General features: G+C 46.1%; 1 protein-coding gene across 1 annotated transcript in view; it reads left to right on the forward strand.

Annotated features, from left to right (window-relative positions):
• The first annotated feature begins 8,462 nt into the window (after positions 1-8,462).
• LOC119394285 (homeobox protein Hox-A5) overlaps positions 8,463-25,590 on the forward strand; it is a 76,255-nt gene continuing 59,127 nt past the window's right edge. The window contains exon 1 of the mRNA XM_037661567.2: positions 8,463-9,361. Within this exon, the coding sequence (XP_037517495.1) occupies positions 8,776-9,361 (586 nt within the window). The 5' untranslated portion in view covers positions 8,463-8,775. The remainder of the gene's footprint in view (positions 9,362-25,590) is intronic.

Raw genomic sequence — 25,590 nt, forward strand, 5'->3', positions numbered from 1 at the left:
GATACCAAAAACATCACGCTTGCTGCTAGAAGACGCTTAATAAGCGAGAAAACGAGCTAAAAGAAAATACAGGTGGCGACGCCACCTAGGAATTCCGGCACCATTTGGCATGACGTCACATATTTTTGACGGCTACTGCTTGGGCCTACGTACTTCCTAATCGGTCAAATCGAAGTCCTCTGTCCTCTGAGGGGGCCAGAGACTTGACATAACGAGTTTGTAGAAATTTCGTCGAGCCAGTGGCGCCAAAATACGTTAAATGCTCTTTTAAATCTTTTACGTCACGAATTACAAAGTTCGGCGCGAAATTTAAAAATGAAACTTTGAACTTGGTTTTCTCCTCTAACAATAAACCTACGTTGGTGAAATAAACTGCACAGGAGTTCTCCGTGCACACTTTATCAATCTAAACCAATTCATTGTTTCTCTTTAGTGTCCCTTTAATAATTTATCCTGAAAGTGAAAAAAAAAAAAAAAGCATTGACAATATCGACAGTCAAGAATGTGACTGTGTCCGGAAACTCCTTAGTGTTTTATCCAACGTTCGATTGGCAATAGCAATACTCAAATTCAACATATGTTTTTTTATTAAGTAGAAGAAGTTCTCGTAACGCATACGGAAAGGAATTTAGAGAGATTAAGGGGCGTGTTCAAGGCAGCAAAATAAATACTTAGAGTTCGAAAACATTCAATAGGCTGTACTGAATATAACTTGTCGCGAGAACTCACACTCTTGTATGACAGATCGTTGCTGTTTGTTATCTTCTTGAATGCTTGTGGCGCGCACCTATGCGATGGAAGATTGGCCGTGATTCGGGACGCCATGTTGTGCTCCTCGTTCACGGAAAAACATAATAGTGGCCAAGAGTGCACCATAACCCTTGTAGTCATCGCATGCCTATATTTAAAAAAAAACATAAAAAGTTATCGATCGTACAAGTACACCATTGACATCACAAACTCCTGTTAGAAAAGGCACAGTGACTTACACATCTGAGCGTACTGCATATATCACATCATATATTGAAGGAACGAGTCGACATATAAGAGTCGCATCTTTTTTAAAATCCTCTATATAAATGCTCGATTAGACGGCTAGATGGAATTCTTCAGGCAACCGGGAAGCCTCGCAGTGAAGTTAAAATAAATCGCCATAAGCAGTTCTCATTGGAGTTCATGCACTAATGGTTTCTCAAGGAGTCGACAACTGGATGATACACAACAATAAATGAAGCTCAGCCATCTCTTTATTGTAGGCCTGCTGTGCTGCAAGAATTAGCGTAGCCACACTGCAACACATTATATAAACAAAATAGTTTCCTCAAAAGCTGTTGACAATTGTGACAGCTGAATATTCATAAGTGGCACCTGCAATAACTGATGCTGGTGAAAATTTGCGATGTAGCAGCCTCTTCAATGAAAATGTTTCCATCAAGTAATTACACGTATACATTGTTAACACATGAAGTTTTCAGTCATATTCATGGTTCGACTTTATCTGAAAAAGGGAAGGCTATAGAAAACACTTACCTGACAGCGCTAGGACACACTGATTCATATAAATAATGCAATATTTAAGTGTAGATATTACTGATTTATATGTGCAGGTGTGGTGTTATAATCCAAAACCATTTTGTTGTTTCATCGATGTACATTTACACTGTCAAGTCTTCGGACTGAAGAAAAAAAAAGACTTCCAAATTTAAGAGTGGCATGACCACGCTTCCGACGGTAGACAGAGTAAAATCTCGCATAATTTTAATACTTGTTTCAGATTTCTTAATGGCGTATTTAAGGCCGACGAATTACCGCATTGGAAAGCGTGAAGTTGCACATGATTCGGAAATAAGCATGAGGCATGCAAAATCGCGTCATTCAGCACACCAAGGCCGCCGTGAAAGGCCATGAATGATATTGCGTGATCGTATTTCAGTTTTTAGTTTATTGTTTTTCAACATCACACATGTCAAGGGGCGGTACAGCTAAAGGCAGATTAACTGCCTGACAATGGCCCTACCACCCAAGCACTGTTCCGCAGGGCTGTGAACATCATTACGAAATTTTAAAGTAAAAAGCGGAAGCACTGAACTGGGGAAAAAAACATGGCATAACACCAGTTAACAAAGATTGATGACACAGACACAAAAAATAATTCAATATAACATATATTATAGAAAGATCGAAAACCGCATGGTGTTTGAGGTCTTGCATCATACTATGCAGGCACACAGGACAACAAATAAGACTTCCCAACACGCTTAAAATAGATATTGATATGGGCTCATTAACATTAATTAGAACTTGATTATGCTAATTTAGAAAAGTAGGTATCAGGTGTTTAAGTTGTTTAGTTGGATATTTGTTCCTACAGAGCGGAGCTTCATAGTGGCTATATCTTAGACTATATTGAGTTTCAGTTTGAGTTTATTGGTGACATAAGGGCTAGTTACATAATACGTGTATACAGATGAGGGTCCCAGAGTATAAATACTGAAAACGGGACCCTCAGTTAAAAAATACAACAACAATGGATTTTAAAATTTAGCAGAATATTAGCAGGTGGTAAACAAGCGAGAACAGTTAAAATAGGAGATGAAATAACAGGAAACCAATAGCATAGCATGCAATAATAATAATAATAATAATAATAATAATAATAATAATAATAATAATAATAATAATAATAATAATAATAATAATACTATACAGGGCAAAAAATAGCAACAGGCAAGAACAGTTGGTCAGTTAAGTTAAGTATATGTGTAAAAACGTCGATTTATTTTTGCGCATTTCGCTCTGTATGTATGCAGCTAGTTTGAAGCTGTAAAGCTGATCAACTAACTAGCTGATCCTCATGACCTATTTATCCGGGCCGGATGATTCAAGTGATAACTTATACTAAGCAAATACTCGTTCAGCCCAAGGGCAAAGCCTGAAAAGTGTGATATGTCTGTTTTCTTAACCCCGATAACACGTCGACTATTATGCTGGAATTTAGGTAAGCCCCATTTACAACGCGAACATATCCAAAGGTGAAATGACACCTTAAATTATTTATTTTTTTATTATAGAAACACAGAATTTTATACTTTATCTGTAACTGAAGCGTAGGTTTCAGTATCCGAAAACACATGTATACGGTGTGCAACAAAACAAGTTTCATATTTGTATCAGCATGCAGAGGCCCGCATTACCAAGCAGTGGATGAGCATGGAGATGTAAGTTAACGCCTCCACACTGACACGACAGCGTATACACTTACACTTGTGAGCAGTACGCTAGAGAAGAGCAAATTAGTTTTGAAACAATTCGCTATGTGCAGATTCAAGTTTGACATGTTAATATGTAAAAGGTAGCATTCGTGTTAAACATTTAAACTTGTTGAATAGCTTTCAGCGTGAAATGTATTGTGTTGCCACTACGACCTCTTGAAAACGATTTTGGTGCTTCCTTTCGGAATGCTTGGCAGGATATTCATAACTCCTACATTAAGTTCCGTATTTTATTGTCCGAGCACTACAGTCATGTAAGCAATACAAAACACTTTCAAACGGACTGTGTCGGCTAGCAGATAAGCAAAATTAAGTTTATTGATTGCAAAGTATGTCGAACGTCAAGCGTATACGCTTGGTGTTCCGATAAAGATGATTTCAGAGAAATATATACCATAGAAATTTCTTATATATATGTTGGTGGCTAAGTAGAAAGGAAAAAGGCACTTAATTTGTACTGCAGATCACACGTTCCATTTACGTCCTTGCTCAGTATTTAAAGAAAGGTGAATTTCGAAAGCTTTCAGTTTATAAATGTTTTTTGCTGTAGTCCTACTGCTTTCAGTAACTATATGTTGATTGACAAGGTTGATTGACATATTACGAAGAGTTCGAGAGTAAGTACTTTTTATGAAAGCAGTCCATGCTGTAGATCACAGAAACCCGAACTGCAAATCTGTTCGCGATTCTCGTCTTCGATTCTCCCTTGACGAAGAAAGGCCACGAGCGAAGCCAGGGATGAGGAAGTAGGCACACGAAATACCTACAGGTTGGTGCTAGACAGTGTTGTACGGAACGGCGTTCCAAGGAACGACGTTCCAGGAACTAGTTCCTTTTTGGAGGAACGAAGGAACGCCACCGTTCCATTGAGGATCGGTGGAACTGTAACGGTAACTCGTTACGTTTACGAAGGAACGGCAGAGGGAACGGCGTTCCTTCTGTAAACGTTCCTCGGCAATTGAACAGGCGCACGCACGCAGCACATCATGCAAAACAGGTCGGTTGGGCGACCATGTGAGGCGCAAGAACCTAAAGCTTGCCTCTCACTTGACTATGCCCGCCGGGGGCGCAGGGAAGCGCGCGATGTCAAGACCACGGTGTTCAAGACCGACCACGCGCGGGAGGAACAGCTGATTTTTTTTTTCTTTGTGTCTGAGCCAGTCTGACAGCAATCACGGACCGTTCCGGAGTGTAGACACACCTCGGAGAACTTTTACTTGACATTCGACTCGAGAATCATCGAACCGCATTGTAATGCTTGCATTGTAACCGCATTGAACCGCCAGGAAAGGGCATTTTGTTCGGCCAACTCGAAAGTAGCTTTTTTTCATTCAAAATGTTTGTTGGTGTGGATTCATTTCAAAAATGAGATGAACCCACACCAACTTGCCCAAGCGTCAACCCTAGCTTTGTGTGTGTGTGGGGGGGGGGGGGGGGGGGCTGCCTATTCGGCTGGTTCTGCTGCGCGTCCCCGTGGCCTTGTCGGCAAAGCGAGAAGTGGGGGAGCCCACTTACCGCATTCGAGGCGCCTACGTGTGGTTCCGCGGAGTTTTCGAACGGCGCGTATCATCTTCGGCTATCTGGTGTTTGCACGCGCATGGGACATAGGAGCCAATCACAACGCCAGGGACCGCAGAAAATGGAGTAAGCTGCCACAGGGAAGCTTCAGCCCAGTTCCTGGGGAACGTTTCACTCGTTGCGTGTCTTTAGCGGCCGGCTCTATCGTCCCTTTAGTATCTCGTGCATGCCGCCGGCAGCTATCGACCAATCTGTCTTTTGACACCCGGTTGCGTGGATAGCGGGGAAGAGGACCGAAACGCAGAGGGCGCGGGTGCTGCAGTGACGCCCTGTCTGGTGCCTTCGATGGTTTCGTTTGGGCAGGATCCCTTGAACATGCGAGTTATCTCCCCGTCTATCGGTCTATAAGTTTAATTCTAGTTCAGTTCGACAGCTGCCGCGCCGATAACGTCTGTCATGCAATAAACGATACGCGTACATCTAGCGCTACATTCTCGTTGCGCCCGCTGAGCCTGCCCTTGCAAATATGACCACGGTTGACTTGTCCCTATTTGTGTACAACACGGCAGTACCCTCACACACTTGATCGAACGGCTGTTCAACATTGCCAACGAAGTGCTGACGAGAAAACAGGTTCCTCAGTCGGATACCAACGTCGAGATGCAATTCTTGCTGAGTGCGAACAAGGGGCTTTATTAAGTTGCGAATATCTGTCCTGGACATTATTTTCTACTAACATTGCGATATTGAATCAGCACTCATTAAACGAGCATGCATTGTTCTTTTCGATGTGGTTTCCTGTGCAAGAAGCTTATTTATATTGGTGCATGTGTGGGAATGTGCATGTGTGGGAATTTCGATCTGAATATCTGAACCGCAGTATTCTGACGGCGCATTTGAAGGCTGACGTGGAAAGTGCCCCATGTGTTGAACTTGTAATAGACGAGCCCGAAAGTTGCAGTTAGACGTGTCTGTAGTATGGCCGGTGGTCTCTAAAAAAATTCGTCTAGGAGCGTTTCTTTATATTCATTTATCTACATATAACCTACTGCCGGCGATGTCAAATTCGTAAATATATGTAGCTCAATGTTAGCCTTAAATTGCTCACTTTATTTCGCCTCAGGTTATGCGGCACTACATTTTGATTAAAAATTCAAATGTAACGTTAATGTAACGACACGTTCCAATTTTCGAAATGTAACTGGAACGAGTTCCTTTCGCATTAAAGGAACTTGTAACGGGAACTCGTTCCAAGATTGGGAAGGAACGAGGAACGAACTTTCGTTCCTGATTTAGAGGAACGTGTACAACACTGGTGCTAGATGAACAAGGGCCCCAAGGTATTCACCAAAAAGTTATTATGCCACAGTTGTTCGGGAGAGCAAACTCTAACCAATCACAATGTTGCGCATATCATTACGGAGAAGATCGACCAATGAAAATGGTCCAAGAAGACTTCCTCTTGAAGGGGGTCGGCATCTGGACATCGGACGATTTCGATATCGTGGCCAACAAAACAAACAACGTGTCGATCTTCTTTGATTACGTATGCGAAACCGCAGAGAACAAAGGCATAATACCTATATGCGCGAGAACAGCAAGACGTACTCGTCGCACGTCACTTCGTAACTATATTCCTTACCTGCACGTTACTTACGTACAATGACGCTTTGACCATGATCAGAATAGACGGTAAGTAATGACACCAGAGCAAACGTGTTGCCGATCCTCTTCTCCCGCTATTTCAAGCGGCAACGTAGCCATGCATGTATAAAAAACACAGTAGGCGGCGACCAGTCGCAGACGAACCGTTGTACATGAAGGCGAGCACGCCTTCGCACCGATCAAAAACGTTTGCGTGTTCGCGAATTCATAAGAGCGCGTCGAGAAGGTCAAAAAAAGCGCGCGGGCCCAGCTCCGTGGCCGGCGCCTATGGGCGGCGCCATGTTTGTTTACATAGCCGCTTAAAGCAGTCATGGCGGCCTCCATCGAGCGCCACGGTCTGCCACAAAGAAAGGCGGCGAGCGAAGGCAAAAGGGAAGTGATTTACCTGTGACTCGCGCTAGCGTGGGTCTTCGCACCTTGCCGAGTCGTACCGAAGGCGTTAAGAAGACAGTAATGGTCGCTAAGAGCGCCAGCAACGGCGTCGACGCCGCTCAGGGAGCCGGCGGCATTGCCGGCGGCGAGGCAGCCGCGCACGCTTCGCGCGAGATTTATGGCGTCCTCGACGCGCGAGGGGCCGGCGTCGTGTTTTGGCGCCCTCTTTTGAACCGCGCAGCCGTTGGGAGCCGCCGGCGTGGCTCGCCGCGTGGCTTCCCTCGTGGGCCCGCATCGGACAGGACGCCACGCGGCATAACTTGGCGCCCGGCGATTGAACTCCAAATAAATTTGTGTACGATCAAAGATGCCTCCCTGATTATTCCTTTATATTTATCTCTCCAAGAAAACGATACTGATTGAAAACCGCGAAAATCGCATGTTTATTCAGAATGCATATTAATGTATGTGACAGCTTAGACTATCAGTTATGACCGTGTCGATTATATTGACAAGTGTCTGCGGAAGTTCAACGAGGGCAAGTTTAATGGTTCCCGTAATACCTGACCAAAACTGCGCTAAAGCAATAGCCTATATTATAGGTCTGTAAGAAAGGTGGTGACGGGTCAACGACCGCAACTTAAGTTGTTCAGGCAATATTCGACCTTATGTTTGGTAACGGTGTAGCCTATATTATTCTATTTGCGGAGAGTAGTACATAAGGCCACGGGTCACCGCACGATGTTAGCATCCCGTCACCGTACTGGTGGTGTGGTCGGAGAGATATAGGTGAACGAAAACTACAGAGTAAATATTTCACAACTCGAACGGGTGAAAGAAAAGTTTATTTCATGTATGGCGGAACACTTTTCTAACGATAATTCGACACGAAGTAAAGAGGGGCATGGTAGCGGCAACGGCGTTAAAGGAAGCGACTACGGAGAGTAGTATAGTGAAAAAAAAAAGTTATGAGAACTGATTAAAACGAAATAAAAATCCTACCTTATAGCTGGAGTGCACTCCTATCCAGGCGGAAAGAAATGTAAACTTCGCGGCAACAAGTGAACATAAATGGTGATCTAAATCACGCGGCAGTGAGCGTGGACAGCTAGCGTCTCGATCGCCGGGGTTGTCCCCGACTCCTGTGATGCAACACGGTCGAACGTCGAAGTGCTACTAAACTAGAGCGACTTCCGGCCTCCATTCACTTCCGTCGGCGACGCGCAAAATAAACCTTGTTTCGCGGCGCGCTCGATCTGCGAAGGCCGTGCGCATGCGTGCGCGCGTTGAGGCGGAGCGTTCTCCATCACGTGCCGGTTACGTCATTCAGTAGGGGTGGCCATGGCAGCCGGGAACGAGAGTGGAAAATCCTCTCGCGCGGGCGAGGGCTCGCACCTCCTCTAGCGCGACTCCAGGCTCCGCAGGGGACGGCGCGCTCAGCACCGGCGGCGAGGAGGCGGCGCGGCCTGCTACGCGCGTAGCCGGACTACTCTCGACGGCGGACGCTGCCGTGTCGGGGGTGAGGAGGATAGCAGAGAGCTGGCAGATATTAATTGCCGCTGGAAGAAATTATAATGCGGTCTCAGGGCTAGGAGGGAAATGTTCTTGGCGTCTCATTCGCCCAGAAGGGAATCGATCATGGGGCGCGCGGCAGCGACGTAGCAGTGAGCGACAAGCAGCAGCAGCGGACCCCGCCGGAGCTCTCTCCCTCGTGCGCGAGAAAGGTGCAGAGGGCGCTGTGGCCAGGGCTGCCCCTCTTCAGCCCCCCCTCCACGTATAACAGGCGAGCGGCCGTGGGCCGGCGGCACAGTCGTGCCCTGAGGCTTGATCGGGTGGAGTTCGGTCGGCATCGTGTGCTCCTACCAGTTTGTGTGTTTCCGTGTGCTGCTTACTGCTGCTGCGCGCCAACCCCATGGCGCCCCCGGGTGGGCCCTGAGTTGCGACACCCATGAGTTCGTACCAGTTCGTCAATTCGCTGGCCTCCTGCTACGGCCAGCAGCGAGGCCAGGACACGGACTACTACACGCCGCAGGTGCAACCGTACGCCGCCACCGGCTGCTACAGCGGGCCGGCGTCGCCCGTGCAGCCCTACGGCGGACCGTACAGCCAGCCGGCGGCGCACCTGCAGAACGGCGGCGCCGAGCACGGCTTTCCCGGCTGCGGCGGGCAGCGGCTGCCGGGCGCCGCGGGCCACCCGAGTCCGCGCACGCCCACGCCGTCCGCGGCCAGCTGCAAGTACGCGGCGCCCGAGTCGACGGCCGCGTCGCCGCAGGACCTGAGCGCCTCCAGCACCCAGTCGCCGTCGAGTCCCGAGACGCGGGGTTCGTCGCCGTCGCCGGGACAGCCCGCGCAGGGTGCGCACAGCAGTCCGCCGAGGAGCGCGGCCGCCGCAGCGCAGCAGGCCACGCCGACAGCTGGGAGCCAACCGCAGCAGCAACAAGCGCAGCAGCAGCAGTCTTCGCAGCAGAAGCCCGCGTACCCAAACAACCCGCCGCAGATCTACCCCTGGATGCGAAAAGTCCACGTCGGCCAGAGTGAGTCGCTGCCACACACATTGCGCCGCGCGGTCTAGTAGTAAACACGCGGCACGCGCGAGACCACGCGGAGGCGTTGCCGGTGTTCGCCGCGAGCCGAGCGCGGCTTCGGGCCGCTCGTAAATATCGCGCCGGTCTCCTCCCCTCGCGGCTCTCTCGAGAGGTCCGCGGCGCGGCTCGTAATCCTGTCAGCACCGTGGCCGCGGGGTGCGTCTCGAGTGGCCCCGGTCGGCGTGCTCGAGGCAGCCCCATAAAAACCCGGCAGCCCAATGGCCAACTCGGAGGGTGTCTATTGCCGGCCGAACGACGCTTGCGAACGACCGACCCAATCCCGACCGCGCTCTTGGCAGTTTTAACGGCCGCGGACAAATTTACGGCCTCGTGGGTGCCGCTGCCTCTAAACGCTCTGCTCTCGCCCGCTTCCTCCCTCGTTGTGCGGTTTGGCCTTCGCACGCTGAGTGTTGTGGCCTCGCGTCGCAAGAAAGCCTGCTAAACTGCAGTCGCGTGGCGCAGGAGTTTTCGATCGCGACGTTAGCTTTATCGCGCGTGGTTTATTTGCCACCTGTGCGTCGTTCAGCAGTTGTGCGACAACGGCCGTCCGGTACGTGTGAAGCATCTGGTCGCGCCTGCGGCAGACAGTGTGTGCGAGACAACCTGCCGTATGAGAGAAATGAAATAAATGTTCTCACGTCATATTGTCACCCGTAGAGAGATTTGTCTAACACGTTATGTAGGTCGTAACGCTGTCTGTACCTCAAGCTTCGCTTTTATAGCCTGCTGCAAAAAGAAAAAAAAAAAGATATTGTGGCCATACATGTGACTCGCGACAGCTTATCGCACTGACACAACTCGTGTTCTTTAACGTGCGTCGCGCGGTAAACACGCAACTGTAGCTATAGTGTAAGGTCATGCGACGCACGGGTATATTTAAAACCTTTGGGTTGGAAATAATGGCACGGGGGACAAATTTTATACATCACATGCGCATTATCATCATATACATTGCTTAGACTACAGTTCAAGGAATAAAATTTAATGGTCTGCTTGCAACCGTTTTCAACTTTCGATTCTGTTTAATAAAGGTTTGACTGAACATTCTAAAACCTGGTTTCCCATCACTATTCCGTGTCGTAGCTTTCAAACGTGCAAATGTGTAAGATGAGAGCTTCCACTGATCACAATGCGATGGAAACGATATCTGCCATGTTGGTTTTAAGGCGAACGTTCGCCATAGACAGGTCTCCAATAAAAAACAATGAACGGGTGCCTGTTCTTTCGCTTATGTATAAATATTTTTTTAACAGTTTGAGCGAGCACAAATCGATTATCACGACTGTCGCTGACAATTATTGGGCAGGGCGTTTTGCAATAAAACACGTAATAATAGTTTACTACGGCTTCAAGTGAACGACTAAACTGTATAAACGATAACGTCAGCTTGGCTTATATCCCCCATCCTGATATATCGCTCCATTAAGCGTCTAGCGCTGCCGTCGTGACCCTATCGTCAAGTTTCGTGCTGTGTTTGTAGTCCTTCAATAATGCTCTACCGCGTATTTATGAAGATTTTATAATACGTTAATTGAGAGAGCGAGCGAGGAACTTTATTGAAAAAGCCCAAAGGGATCGGGATCAGGGGTGGAAGCGAAAATCTAATTTTCACTTCCCCCCTGATGACTCGAACTTCTCGTCAAATGCTGCGTGCAATTGATCGAAGTTGTATTGTTATTTTAGATCCCTGTGGTAACCTAGCAGCGCACCGACAGCAAACTATGCTCGAAATTTTTTGTAATAATGTAGAAGGAAATAAATGGATAATTTTCGGTGGGGATGCCGTAATCGTGCAGATACCTGCAGCACTTTCTTCAGCTAAACCTGGCTTGTTCGATGAGAATACATGGATGCTCGCTTCACACGAAGTACTGGGGCCGAATTCACAAAACTTCTCTTTCGTAAGTGCGTTTCCTATTGGTCAGCCGTCTTCACTAGTGAGACGTCCGGCATAGCGATTAGCTGAAATTTTTTCTTACGAAACTTTTTAGCGTAAGGCGTTTTTGCGAATGCGGGTCCCTGCAGGGCATTGATACTACCAATGAATGTCATTACGTACATATCTTCATTGCTCGTGAAAAAATGCAAGATCAATGTCAGCCCGGCGTCATCTACTAGTACACCTACTAAAGAAAAGAAAAGCAATAGCAATAAATTTTGACGTACTTACATACGCTTTGTATCCAATTACACATGCAAGAGGTGCTGTGACACGACAACTTCGCATCTATATGGACAATGAAGAAGCCCACGTACCTGTACGGATTGTCGCCTTTCGGTGGACGCATATCAAGGTGCGGACGAAGGCGCCCTGATTTTTAGCAGCCGCACTAATCAAAATATGCGACACATATCCTATAGTATATGCTTTATTGTTCTTGACTATCTCTATATTTTGCTTTAGTTCACTTTATCATTAAACAGGAATTGCCTTCGCATGGCAACAATGCTAGACGTACGCAGGTTAGGAACTATAAATAATTGCTAAAATGCGGATTTGCTACGTTCGACATTTCATAAACAGACGTGCGAAGTGATGCTGATAATTTCATGTCTTTTGGAGCAGCAGTGCGAAAAAAATGACGTAGAATCGCTGTCCACGCAGTAACCCATTGCAGTAGCTCACTGTCTAAATCAATCGTGTTATTCTGGCCTCATAATTGGTGTAAAGTACCCGACAGTGTCTAAAACAATTAAATACAAGCGTGCTTCACGGTTATCCCCTTAACGCGCCTTGAATATGCCGCACGTCGCAAGTTTCATGGCGACTGCTCGCAGAAGGTGAATTTTTGACGCGATTCTAACAAGCGCGTCGGTGATTGGTTGACATCGGACACGCCTCCCCCAGCATCCTATCGCTGCGCAGAGGTCGCCATTACGTGTCGCCTTCCTGCATACGCCGCTACGCGGCGCTGTGGTTGGGCTGTGACGTATACATAATATAAAATTCTAGCGTACATTTCTTTAGTACCATCGTAGATCAAGCACTGAAAGTATTTCGTTGGCCGTGATATCAAGCAATATTCATCTTGCATCTTATTACGTGAATTTTGTTATGACAAATTGACCAAAAACTGTCGATGTGACGCTGACAATCAATTCGGAGTAAAAAGAAGTAGTCAGGAACACAACACGTCGTAATGACGCGCAGCACGAGCTTATCTAATAGCTACGAAATATATAATCAAAGTGTGAATAAGTGGGGTCATTTCTGTCTGCGCGTGCCAGGTGAAACTACAAATTAAATGACGTTATGTCATCTAACGAAGATTGTGTTTATGCATTGTGAAATAATATATAGAAATTTGTGTCTTTCAGTCACGTGAATGAAATTCCTTTGTATTTTGTCTCAATATCGTACTTTTGAACACCTCTGAACACTGCTTTATTGTGGTTTGTCAAGGTGGAGACATCAAGAACGCCATTAAATATGTTTATACCGCTGGACTTCAGAGATTTCAGTTTCCAAAGCTGCCTTTGTTGCTGGTTTATCATTATCATAATAACAAATAAAAAAGAAGTACAGCTTGTCAACTTATAATAACGGCAGCTTCTGTTTTTACATAACATAATGGCAATGAACAAAGTGAGAAAAATAAGTACCACCTTATGTATCAACGAACCGAGCTATGAAGACGAATACAGATTAAAATATGTGACAAAAATTTTGCACACATAACACGTAGGTAGATACAGAATATGAATTGGGCACTATAGTGAATAAACATGCAAACAATTAAACACTGCCATGCAGGCGAAGGTGCTAAAATTTTAAAGAGGTAGCATTGAAATATATGCGCGAAATGTGAAATAAGGACTAGCGAAAAACTATACAAACAAACACAGCTAAGTCCTGATGCAGCATACGAGGTACAAGAGCACATCGCTAAAACATGCGTGAACACATTGTATTGCTCATCTGTAAAGCACTACCTAACAGCTGGGAAAGCACGTAAGGTTGCAGTGTAATGCGTTATGCATGGCATTGTGCGAAATTTGTGTAGGCCACATGTAAACGCAGACCCAAATGGCTAAAGTGCTGCTGTTGTTGTTGCCAATGTATGTGCTACATTTCACCCGTGAAAACTTCCTGTGTGCGCGCCATCTGTATAGTACTTCTATTACCTCTTATATTACCATCGTATTGTTGACGCTTGCCTCAGTGGTCCTGCTTCTAAGAATGTGAATTGAAATGTTTGATTTTTTTCGGTGTGCTCCATGAAAACCTATGTATTAACAATATCTTGAATCTAACACGTACAATTAGGCAAGCCTTACGAAAGGTGCATAGCTGTAACAAACAATGAAACTGTTCAAGTAATAACGCCCCCTAAATTTTCTTTCTGAGATTCACTGTAAAGTCGCAGCTAAACTCACTATTAACCATGCAGCATTACCAACAACACTATCACAGCACTGATATTAACCACCAACAATGTCATTTACCTTTTGTGATTGCTTTCTGCCTGCCGTTTTGCCTGATCTCTCCAACGTGCATGTATCAAACAATATGTAGAGAATAATTAATGATTAAATTACGCAGTACACAAGCCTTGAAGCCAAATTAATGTGGCTGTTCCACATGTATGAGCAATGTTTTGACTATTCTTGACTGATAATATTACGCATTAAATCACATTTTTCTTTGTAGACGTCACACAGTGACGCTTACGGTATGCAACGCGAGCTTCTCAATGTGGCATTTGTAACGCTCACGCGAACGCTAACAACAGTTCAAATCACTTCTGCAATAAAGTTATCATGTGCATTCGGTATCGCGAATACGTGTATGTACAACCGTGCAGCTCACATTTCTTATCTGTTTGCTACCAAACGCTCAAAACAAACGATGAAAGTCCACAGTCTAGCCACGAAACATAGGATTACAGCACGAATGGCGCTTCAGGAGTGACAGAGCGAGAGGGGGAGAGACGAGGAAGAGAGCACAGAGATTCCAAACGGCCTGTCCTTTTGTCAGTGCGCGAGAGGGGGCGCGAGAGTCATAAATTACACCGCGAAAAAACCATTATGTCCAATCGATGCTTCCGAAGATATTGGCCGGAATCCACCTAATAACACGCGGCCAAGCGCGCACTTCCAGCCCGCGCGCGCGCACCCGCAGGAAGTTTCCACGAAGAGCCCGCTGGAATCCACGGAAGGAACCTCGGGCTATATGTGCGCGTCTGTCTATCTATGTGTATATATATTATACACGGATACATGTGGAGGGCTGTGCACCGTCTCTCAGCCCGTGGACGCGTGTTCGTATGTATATGGGTGTATGAATGTATGTGGCAAGCACACGCTTTCGTGTGTGCATGGACCATGCTGTGTCGCGGTGGAAACGGCTCGTAGGACCGACATAGGTGGCGTCTCCCCCCTTTCCCGCTGACTGATGATGCACCGCGCCTAATGATCGATGCTGCCGGTGTGTGTCACTGAAGCAGCCACCAGGGTTTGTGCGCTACGCGACGAGGCAGGGACGAAGCTGTTGGAAGCGAGACGAGAAGAGATGGTCTAGTAAAAGAAGGGGGAGGGAGAGAGGGGTCTCGCAAAACGCGGTGGTGGGGGAGGGTCAACGTGGTATCTTGATGGGTCCCTAATAACGAGTTCCAGGCCGGCGTCAATGGGACACTGTTTGACTGCGGCGTATCTTGTGCGCGGGTAAGACCTCGCAGCAGCCCACCCTGGCTGTCTCTCCCCCTACCGAGCCGACCAACCGGCCGGAGACCTCGGGCTCGGCGCTCGGGTTCGCGCCGTAGTTGAGTGCAGTACAGCGCGAGCCCCGCGCTCGGGTCTACGTTATGTTAACAAAGGCGAAGAGGTGCGTTAATTCAATTTACGGTACCGTTGGATATATATCAACTTGTGCTTTCTGATTTACGAGGTGCCTGACTTGCATACGTCACACAAACTTACAGTGGGCGTGTTACTAAATCGAATGAACAATACAATAAAACATAATATTATACTTCATGCATGCGTCATACATGTGTGGTAAGAAAACATGACGGGTGGGAGACAGCTTGTCTGTATAGGCTCCCACCCATTTTAACATGAGCAGTGTTACATGATTTTCACAGAATAAGCAGGATCACGCGATGTGCACGTATGTAGTACAATTGTAGTACATCCCTGTTTCCCACCATCAGCGCCACCTATTACAACTTCGGCCCCGCTAATACAGCGAGCAAATACTGCGTAAGAGCTAAATGATTTTCACAGGTCCCTGTCTCACCGTGCATTGTTTCTGAGGGTACCTTGCATTGTCCAAACTAACACCGATGATATTTCGCATCTGAACGCGTATTCACACCACACTTTAGAATTGTTCGTAAAAAGACACTTCAGCCAATCCTGATTCTGGACATATCATTAGCGAAGGCAGCCAACCAATGGCAAAAACACTATAGCGAACGAATCTGGGCCTGTGTATCCACAAGAGTCTCTTAAGCTAGTAAGTAAATTTCGTGAAAATAAATACCCTCCAAGATAAACAGCTACCAATGGCAGCGTACACTAATCTCCAAGAAAAGGTTCGTATGAACAGAAACCTTTGTGAATTCGTCTTCTACGGTTCGTAGTGACAAAAACATCTTACGCTAGAGTAGCTCATAAGAGAAAACCTATGTGGCGATGCTGAACATACAGTGATACTTAGCATATTTAATAATATAAATATGCTGTATTTCTATTTGTTGTTCTTATTCTTTCTTATTCGTGACTGTACTTTTTTTTACATCCTTGCTAGCCATGTTTACTTCACATGTCACCATACATACCGTATTGTTTTAAAAATAGGTGTTCCCATAGAATAGAACATGCCACCCCACCCCTATTATGCTCTGAGAGCGAGTGCGAGATTTGTATTAAGCTGTAATAAGCCATCAGGGAAGTCGGTTGGGCAGTGACAACGAACACTTAACAATGTAAAAAGCTCTGTTAATGCAGCACTGGGCCGGTCCTCTCGTCAGTAAGCGGTGTTCTCATCGTGTCAATGCGATGTTTATACACGACTCGTCCGCGAGTTCTCGCAGGGGGTTTAGCGTTGACAGCGCTGCACGGAAGTATAGTGGCAGCGGGGCCCGCGCACTCGGCTCTCATGCCAACAGCCGACTGGGCTGCCACCGCCGGAACAGCCACGCCGGTGCTATCAGCTGCAGTCTGGTGGGGAGATTCGCGGAAGATGCGACGGCGTCGCTTAGAATTTCTGCGCGAAGGGGGAAGGCTAGAGTCTGTCTCCCGGGCGTGTTTACACTAGCCACGAAAGCACGCGCTGCGCGGATTTCTCTTGATACGACGATCCAGTTGAGGGAACACTGTGAATAGCCAGTGCGCGTGCTCTTATCAGGGCCACATCGTGCCGGGTAGGGCACCTTGTTTAAGCAACCGACAATGTTAAATGAAGTAGCGAGAAAGTCTCCCTTTCTCAAAGAACGTATAACTGGTTCGCGTTTTCTCGATAGACGAGAACGGTTTTTTGGGATGTTCAGGAGGTTTATATCCAGAGATTGGACAAGCGGTCGTTCGTGCGCGAGGAAGTTGAGACAAGTACACGCGTCGATTCTAAGTGTGTTGTCACACGTCGGAATTGTTACGCTGAAGGTAAATGCTTGGTTGTATTTCGGTTACGTGAGCTCGTACCGAAACTTATAAACAACAACTGATCAAAGAAGGGGAGTCTATACTATGGAAATTGCACATATGTTGACTGTATCTCTCAAATATGGTTGGATAGCTATTGAAAAAAAAAAGAAAGAAAGGTTAATTAATGATATATAAACGGAAAGCTTGAACGTGCCCTTACTGGCAATCAAATAAACCTGAACTGCTCGGAAAAAATACGGTGTATACTAAACCATTTGCGGCTAGACTAAATACATTGTTACACATTTCATGCATCTTAAGGGCATAGGTAGGTTGTCTCTTAATTGTGTTCTGCAGGTTAAATACAGTGTCATAATGGCATTTCTACTCTATTCTAGTATCGGGTTCGTTCTCAGAATCAGAGAATTGTAGGCTATACATATTGCTCATTGTCTGGGGATGAGAAAAGTTACACAGTGCTGGAATTCTCAAAGCTTGAACTTTGTAAGTACTCTTTCCCATTGACCAGTCAGCGTCGTTAATGATATGTCCAGCACCACGATTGGCTAAGATCACTCACAAACAATCTTATCGGAACACGTGTTTGTGAATACGGACCTTGCAGGTAAATCACGTAGGCGCTTATAAGTGCAGGAGACTGGCAAGGTCTCACCATTGGTGAAACGAACAGAAAAAATGTTTCTTACTCATAGGTCTATGCCAACACCGGTTGAAAATATAGATCTCTAGGGTACTCATTAATCATTCATTAATATTGATCATTCGCTTCGTCAGTAACATAATTTCAAGAAAAATACATGTCAACAAGGTTAAGCCCGTCAAAATCATCCTAGACCTTCGGTTCGCTCTACAGGGGACGCGAATGCACAGTCGAATAAGGCATGTCGCACCACGAGAAAAAAATTGCAGGCCCACTGCCGCTGTATTTGCTCAACCAGTTTCACCTGCAGACTCAATGTATAGATACAGTTCCTAGAAAACACTGTTCTGAGTGTGCCAGGTGAAAGAACGTCCTCCACAGGTAGTGCTAGTTACGGCACACAGTTGCGTGCAGCATCGTAAACAGTGCGTTGAAAGCTCTTAAGTTGCAGTTACGCACAGCCAGCAAAGAATGGATGAAGGCTCTGAAGCAGCAGCATGTGTTTGTATAGAGAACCGTGGAGTCGCTCATTCGTCGCGACGTTCAGTTCCCCACGCTAGCGCGTGAAAAGCAGAGCCTAATGGAGTCTTATCTCTTATCAGCCGCTAAATTAGCCGCGCGCAGCGTGAGTTGCACGACCGGTAGTGGTTTCTCTCGTCAGAGCAATTGGGTGCCGCTGTCATGGAAACACACTGTATTCAGCATTTGTGTATATACAGCAAAGAGGGCCGCTGTCACCGAAACACGCATGTGCATTGTGGCCTTTTCAGAGACATCTTCGGGCTTTTCGTACATTTTGCACCAATTGTATCACTCTGCCGTACTCAGTTCTTTATGTTTATATATCTGGTGTAATTGACAGCGGCAGCGTGAAAACAGCAGACGCTTTGGGGTGTACATTGGTGCAGTAGACATGACGTATTAACGAGACAAACGAGACACTGACAAGCGCAGCAAATGTACATAATATTTATTGTATTTATTTAGCAATACTGCAGACCACAGTGTGGTCCATGCAGGAGGGGCTGTACAGTGATTAAAAAATTATAAAGAACATCGCAATCACAGCGAGAAAACAAAAATAAGAACAATGAGAAGAAGGAAACGCAAGAGAAACATCGATTACAATCACGACACAAAATACAAATTTTCCAGTTCGCGTACAAAGTCATTGGCATCAACAACAGTGGAGGGTAAGGCATTCCATTCAGACACAGTTCTAGGAAAAAAGCTGTATTTATGGGATTTTGTTTTCGCGAAAATTGGGGCAAGTGCCCTACTGTGGGTGTGTCTAGTTTTTCTAGTTGAGTGGGGACGTACACAATGAGGCATAGTTACTTTCGTATTTCCGGTAAGACACTTTTGAAGAAAAGTCAACCTACTGACCTTTCTGCGCGATTCTAAGGAAGGGATGTTATGTTGCTTCATTAGTAAGGAAGGCGAGTCAGTCATCCTATACTTATTAAACATGAAGCGCACTGCTTTTCTTTGGACACGTTCTAGTTCTTGAACATCACTTTTGTTGTGGGGGTCCCATACAATTGAAGCATATTCTAATTTAGTTCTGACGAAGGCGTTATATGCCAGAAGCTTAACTCTAGGAGGTGCGGTTTTCAGTTTCCTTTTGAGAAACCACAACTTCTGCAGCGCAGAGCTACAAGTAGCCGATATATGTGTTGACCAGGTGAGTTTGTTATTGATAGTGACACCCAGATATCTACATTTGTCTACCTCCTCTATATCACGCTGGTTAATAGAGTAAGAGAACGTGCTAGGCATTTTCTTTCTTGTAATACGCAGAAGTACACTTTTTTCTGTGTTTAACTCCATGTCCCATCGAATGCACAGTGCTACAGTTTAAATTCCTGCTAACTCGCTCGGCCAAATCAATCGAGAAGGCTGAATACATGCAGTTGTCACAATATGAATCGTCGTTCCAATGCTGTTTTTGTCAATCTCAGTAAAGCTATCGTGCGGTCATTCTTTGAGCTTTAATTGTTGTGCCAAATCCTGAGATGAGAATATATTTCCAGAAAACTTCACACAAATGGCTCATTTGAAGAGATAGATGGCTGAAGTGTCAACCGTGCACGCGGTAATCATTTCCAAGCTGAATTGTTTAGCATTGGTAAGAGCACTGACAAAAAGATATTTCCCATAGAAATTGCCTTTGGAGATTTACTGGTAATTTCGATAGAACATTGTGAGATTGACGAAACAACAATGGTCCATTCAGTTAAATGTACGTTCTGCTAATTGTAAAGTTGTGAGTTTATACATCATCAACACCTCGCACCCCTGCCCCCTCCCCCCTAAAAAACAAATAAATAAAATACCATCACTGACTTTCCAATTCCTTTTCTCCTGTCATGTAGTTCTCAAGCACATTGTTAACTTTTCTATATTTTGATATAAGACTATCTTGCTCTTATATACACTTGGGACCGAATTCGCAAAACTTTATTTCGTAAGTCCTCTCTGTCATCGGTCAGGTGCCTTCGCTAATGATATGTCCCTTATCAGTATTGGCTAAACTTTTCTTTTACGTATAATTCTAGCCCAAGTGCTTTTTTGTGATTATGGGCCCTGGCGTCTACTGTCTGGTTTCAATGTCAGTTTCAATGACAATTAAAAGAAATGCTGCTAGAGTCGTTAAGTTTTCTTCGTATCATGAACTTTAATTTATGCCATGGGGTGGCAAGCAGTATAACAACATTTGGTAAAGCTAATTCGTAACTTTGGTGCAACTTTAATCCATTGGGGGATGAAGTAACGACACCCCCACAGCGACCATCTACAGCGTTGCACAATATCGTGTTAACTAACTCGAAGAAAGAAGCGAGTTGAATGAATCCCAGCATTCTTGTTTCTCCATACTGTATAGTAAAAGCGGGGAGAAAAAAGAGGGAGAGAAATAGTGAATGAAAGAAACACAACTGTGCGTGAAACGAAGCTATAGTGGCGAAATCGGTTCGCGGGATCACTACAGTATGCAACGGCAAGGCCGGCACTGCTCCGCGGAGGGCGGAGCTTCGCAAGCACAGCCCACGGAGAAGCCTCCGGCACAGACAGGCACGTACTTCTCGCACACGTTTCACACCACGAACGTGGCTAAGGAAAATTATTGCTTCATTGTTTATGCCACTGTAAACGCATACATTTGGTTTTCTCGAAGTCACGGCGACAGCGTATTGCTCGTTCTTATTCGCACGGTGCGCGTAAGCATAGGCGCATTTGTAATGAAGCTGCAGATCCAATAGATTCACGCAAGCCTGCTTCCTTGGCTAGGTATACTTGTGCGTGTGTGAAACGGCTGCAGGATTCGATCACATTCAATCGTTAGGATCATACTGCCATCGATGTATTTAGTCAAGTGAAATATACTTAGCAGTAAACGTTGATATCGTCACCTCTTATGCCCATGATGAAGCCCGGAGTAGCACTTTTTAATCGCAGCCGAATTTCTCTGGCAGTGTGTGTCTACTTATGCTGAGTCTTTGAATCGAAGACATACTTACACCATTACGACAACATTACGACTCATTATGTCGTCCTACCGCTCATTATTAAGACATTATGACGCAAACGCAAGGAAATAGGGCGGGTCGTAGTTTATTTTGGTTGGTCACGTTTAGTAAACATAAACACCACTGATCGCGTAGGACAAAGTATACCTGTTGATGTGAATAGTTGGACGCGTCAATTGGTCGCGTATCACATTCGGTTTATCTATCCAGATCACCAGTCGAAATTGCAGTATTTCTTCGAGTTAATACTCAATACGTTACATACAATTACTACTCGAGCAAGGCCCTGTGTTAGAAATAAATGTGTGATACCGTTTAGAACTTTTGCATATAACTATACGGCTATTATTATTGTTAATCCGTTTTTGTCCGACTTTTTGTTGGTTAATTCTGCTTCATGCTGATCCTGATCCTTGACGCAGTCATACACTGTAAACGAAAATTAGCCGAGATGGGAGCTTTTCCAGCATATGAGCCCCTAAAACCCCCATGCCCCAATCATTTACTCCGTGGTAGCGGGGTGAAGTCGGCACATGTCGTAAAACGCCCCTTGCTTAATGAGGGAGTTTATGAACGACATGACCTTGTTAAACTCCCCACGGAGTTTTAGATCACGTGGTTAGAAACTCCCTATGGGAGGTTTAAAAAGTATTTTTGGTCGTGACGTGCGTGTCACGTGGTTAGAAACTCCCTATGGGAGTTTTAGAAACCATTTTTGGTCGTGACGTGCTTGCGTGTGTGAATGTGCGTGTGTGTACGGGCATCTGTTTGCAGCGACGATTTGCAGCGAGGATTTGCAACGGCCGGTTGGTTTGTGTAGACGTGTAGGACTATTTTCTCCACTGAACCGTTCTGGTCAGAGACAAGTTCAACTCGCGCCAGCGTCCGACCGCGAACACATCGAGCTGGCTGTCCCGTGTTTATTCTCCCGTCAAGCGGCAGTGCCCATGCACACGAGTGCAAGCCTCCGACACGCCAAGGATACCTTGCTTCAACGTGCCGTGTTACGAAGAACTGCGAAGAATAATTTCATCGGCAACAAAAGTAAGCTGTTGCGATCGTCAGCGGGTTGTTTCTGAAGTTTCACCGGCTAAAACTTCGAAGCAGTAAGAAGTAGGCTTCGCTACGTCGTCGGCATCAAGCCGGCCGGCGGCCGGTGTGAGAGCTGCGCCGGCAACGCGCTCGCCCCGACCACCGGCAACGCTTGCTTCTCGGAGTGTCACCGAACCGATGTTTCACCGGCTGCAACTTCTAAGCGGTAAGAAGGCTTCGCTACATCGTCAGTACCAAGCCGGTGGCGTAGCGAACTCGCACCGCCACACCGGTCGCCGTGGTGAGTTCTACGAGCTCGCACCGGCCACCGGTGAAGCAAAGAATGTTTCACAGAAAATAAAAGCTGCTGGAATGAGTAAGTCTCTTTGTGCCATGCAACCACCGTTGTCAAACGTATAGCGAGAAGGCGAGCGCCGATACGAGAGAGATTGAACCAACATGCGGACGCCGCTTCCCTGCGAGCAACAGGAACCGCGACTACGAGCCGTCTCGTTCGTTGTAAGTGCATCGCTCCGTAGCTTAACGCGGATGGCGGACACATGTTTTTTTATTGTGTGTGTAAAATAACGGCGACGAAAACTGCACAGCAGCAAGCATTTTGTGATCCCGAGCTGCCGTTCGTCGTATAGCCGTGCCGTACTCCTGAGAGAGGCCTAGCGACGCCGTCGGCAACAACGCGGTATACCGGCGGGGCGGCGCGATTCTTCGCCGGTGTTGCTGAATGTGTGCTGCTGAAGCGTTCGTGCACGGCCGCTCGTGGTTCGTGTACGATTAGGTGCATTTTGCGGACTCACGCACTGCACTGCTAAGGCGGATACATCCCATGCGACAGAGTGCCAGCTGATAAACAAAATTCGCTAATTAAAAAGGCGTTGAATGTTAGGTGGGTTTATAGTAAAAGACGGGTGTACCTCAGTAGTATCTATAAGGCCACCGCAAATATACACGTACGCCATGAATGTTTGGTGCATAATTACGCGGAAAAGGAGTGTCCCATCCGAGCTACATTGGAGGTCAAGATGTGGTGCCTATATATACTCGGTGACCAAAGTTTGGTTGTGAAGCGCGGGTGGCGAGCTGTTGTCAGTTTGAGTGTTGTATTACTTTGCGAAGTGTGATCGAGTTTGCGTGTTTCGATGCTAATTTAATTAAAGAGCGAAAAGCATTTTTTTCTTTTTGATGGTTATAAAAATTTACTCCCATATTTACCTGGAAAAGCTCCCCTATGGATGTAAACGAAAACTCCCCTCTGTCCATCCAAAAACCCCGTCCTGTTGGGGAGTAAATTTTTTACTCCGTCCGGACGGTGTTTTTAAAACCCCCATCAGGGCGTGCGCTAGAGGACAAGCCATTTACTCCCATCTCGGCTTATTTTTGCTAACAGTGTACTTTTGGCATTATCAATATAATGCGAGTCGTTCTCGCTTCAGGCCACTTCCCGCTTCCGTTTTGTTTTTTTGGCTTCAGTTGTGTTTTCTTGATCGCACATAAAGGCCCGAATCGTTCTCCATCTACTAAATTATTGGTACAGTATGCCGTTATTTGAAACAGTGGAAATGCTATAATTGCGGGCTAGTATATGCAGTACGATGCGCTTCTCACATTATACCTGTGCTCCCTAAAGCTGGTATACCAGCCACTAGTGACAGTGAACGTATTGTTAGCGAAGGCGGTCGGCCAATCGCAAAGCTCTTGCGAACAAAGGCACGTACAGTGCCCACGGACGGAAACACGACTGTTTAGGGCTGATTAATGCAAGTGATTTCGTTTCTACCGTCATCAGCTCGTGTCGTACCAGCGTAATTTCGACTCTAACACTCACATAAGAGCCAACGTTATGGATGGATGGATGCTATGAGCGTCCCCTTTATAACGGGGCGGTGACATGTCTGCCACCAGGCTCGAAGAAAAAAAAAAAGAAAAAAATACTTCCTTGGTTCAAGTTGACTTAATACCTTATCTACACTGATTAAATCTATGTCTTCAGCAATGACAGCGACATGACGCGGTTATCTCTAGCAATTGCGCAGACCAGCCGTTATACTGAATTATATACTTCGCTACTAAATTACGCTACTATTGCGCGAGCGTTTAAATAATTTAAGTCGGCCTTTCACCTTTCTATTTATGTTATCACATAGCCTGTAGCTTAGACCTACGAACTAGTCACATACCTAGTCAAGCTGTCTTTGTGGCTTTCGTTTTTGTTTGCATACCCCTGTGATCTCTCCATACGTTGCATGCATTAACGCGACGTAAAGTTCAAGTTCAAAACTAGATGTCTTATCATCTGACGTACCATTTCTTCATAACTTATGATTTGACAACATTAACCGGTGTTCTACGACAAATAATTTCTACAGATTTTACTCTGTTTGTCACTTTTCCTCTACGTCTCTCTTGGGCCATCATGTGTCTCGGGCATCATTTGTGCTGATTTCTCTGTTTTTTAATAAGCGTTACCGTGGTTTTGTCATGAGAGTGGTTTAATATTTGCTTCATCTACGCATTTATGTTGTAAAATAACGACGAAATTAGCATTTAGTGATTAACAGTCATCTCACATGAGTGGCCTTGAAACTTCATTCGCGATATTACCGAGGGTGCCTTTCGGCCGACGTAAGTATATCAGATCGCAAGACTGCGGAATTCTGCACGCACCCTTCAGAGGCACATCTTACGTACGTCCCGGTATGTTCCTTTGAGCCGCCACAAATCTTGCTATACTGTCGGACAGTATGCCTGGGCACAACAGGGCGAGCTTTCGAGCCCTGCATTTGCACGTGCACGAGGACCCGCAAACAACCACAAAAGAACAAGCGTACATATCAATAAATTGGCTAACAGTTCAGAGGCGCGGCAAGTCTCATAATTCAATGCGGTAGCAGAGTGCTACGTATACTGCCGTATAGAGCTTCTCGTGTAGTCCTCGGGCGAGAGTGGGTTCGACACGGAACATGCAGCTCCCCGGCTGCGTGCACTCAACACGAAATTGGCAGTTCGCATCCGTTGTAATGGAGCGCGCCACACACACACGTCACTTGCGTCGAGTCGCGGGTCCCTTCAAAGCAGGCGCCGTGGCGCCGGCGCGTTGGGGTTCTGCGTCCGCTGCTTTTTGTTTGCTTCGCGATTCTTTCCCACGTTTTCAAATCTGATTTCGACGCCCTGCTCTCTGTTGAGTGCTTGCCCGCGAGAAAACACTGCATCCACTGTGGCTCCTGTCGCTTGTGATGGTTCTTTTTTCCTTTTTTCTTCTTCATTCGTGTATAATTCTCCCGGCTCTCGCGACCCTCCCCGAGCTTGCTAGCTGTCCTGCTTCGGTTGAGCTGAAGCATGGAGATCCGCATCGC

This window comes from Rhipicephalus sanguineus, chromosome 5, assembly GCF_013339695.2.
Source record: "Rhipicephalus sanguineus isolate Rsan-2018 chromosome 5, BIME_Rsan_1.4, whole genome shotgun sequence".
NCBI lineage: Eukaryota > Metazoa > Arthropoda > Arachnida > Ixodida > Ixodidae > Rhipicephalus > Rhipicephalus sanguineus.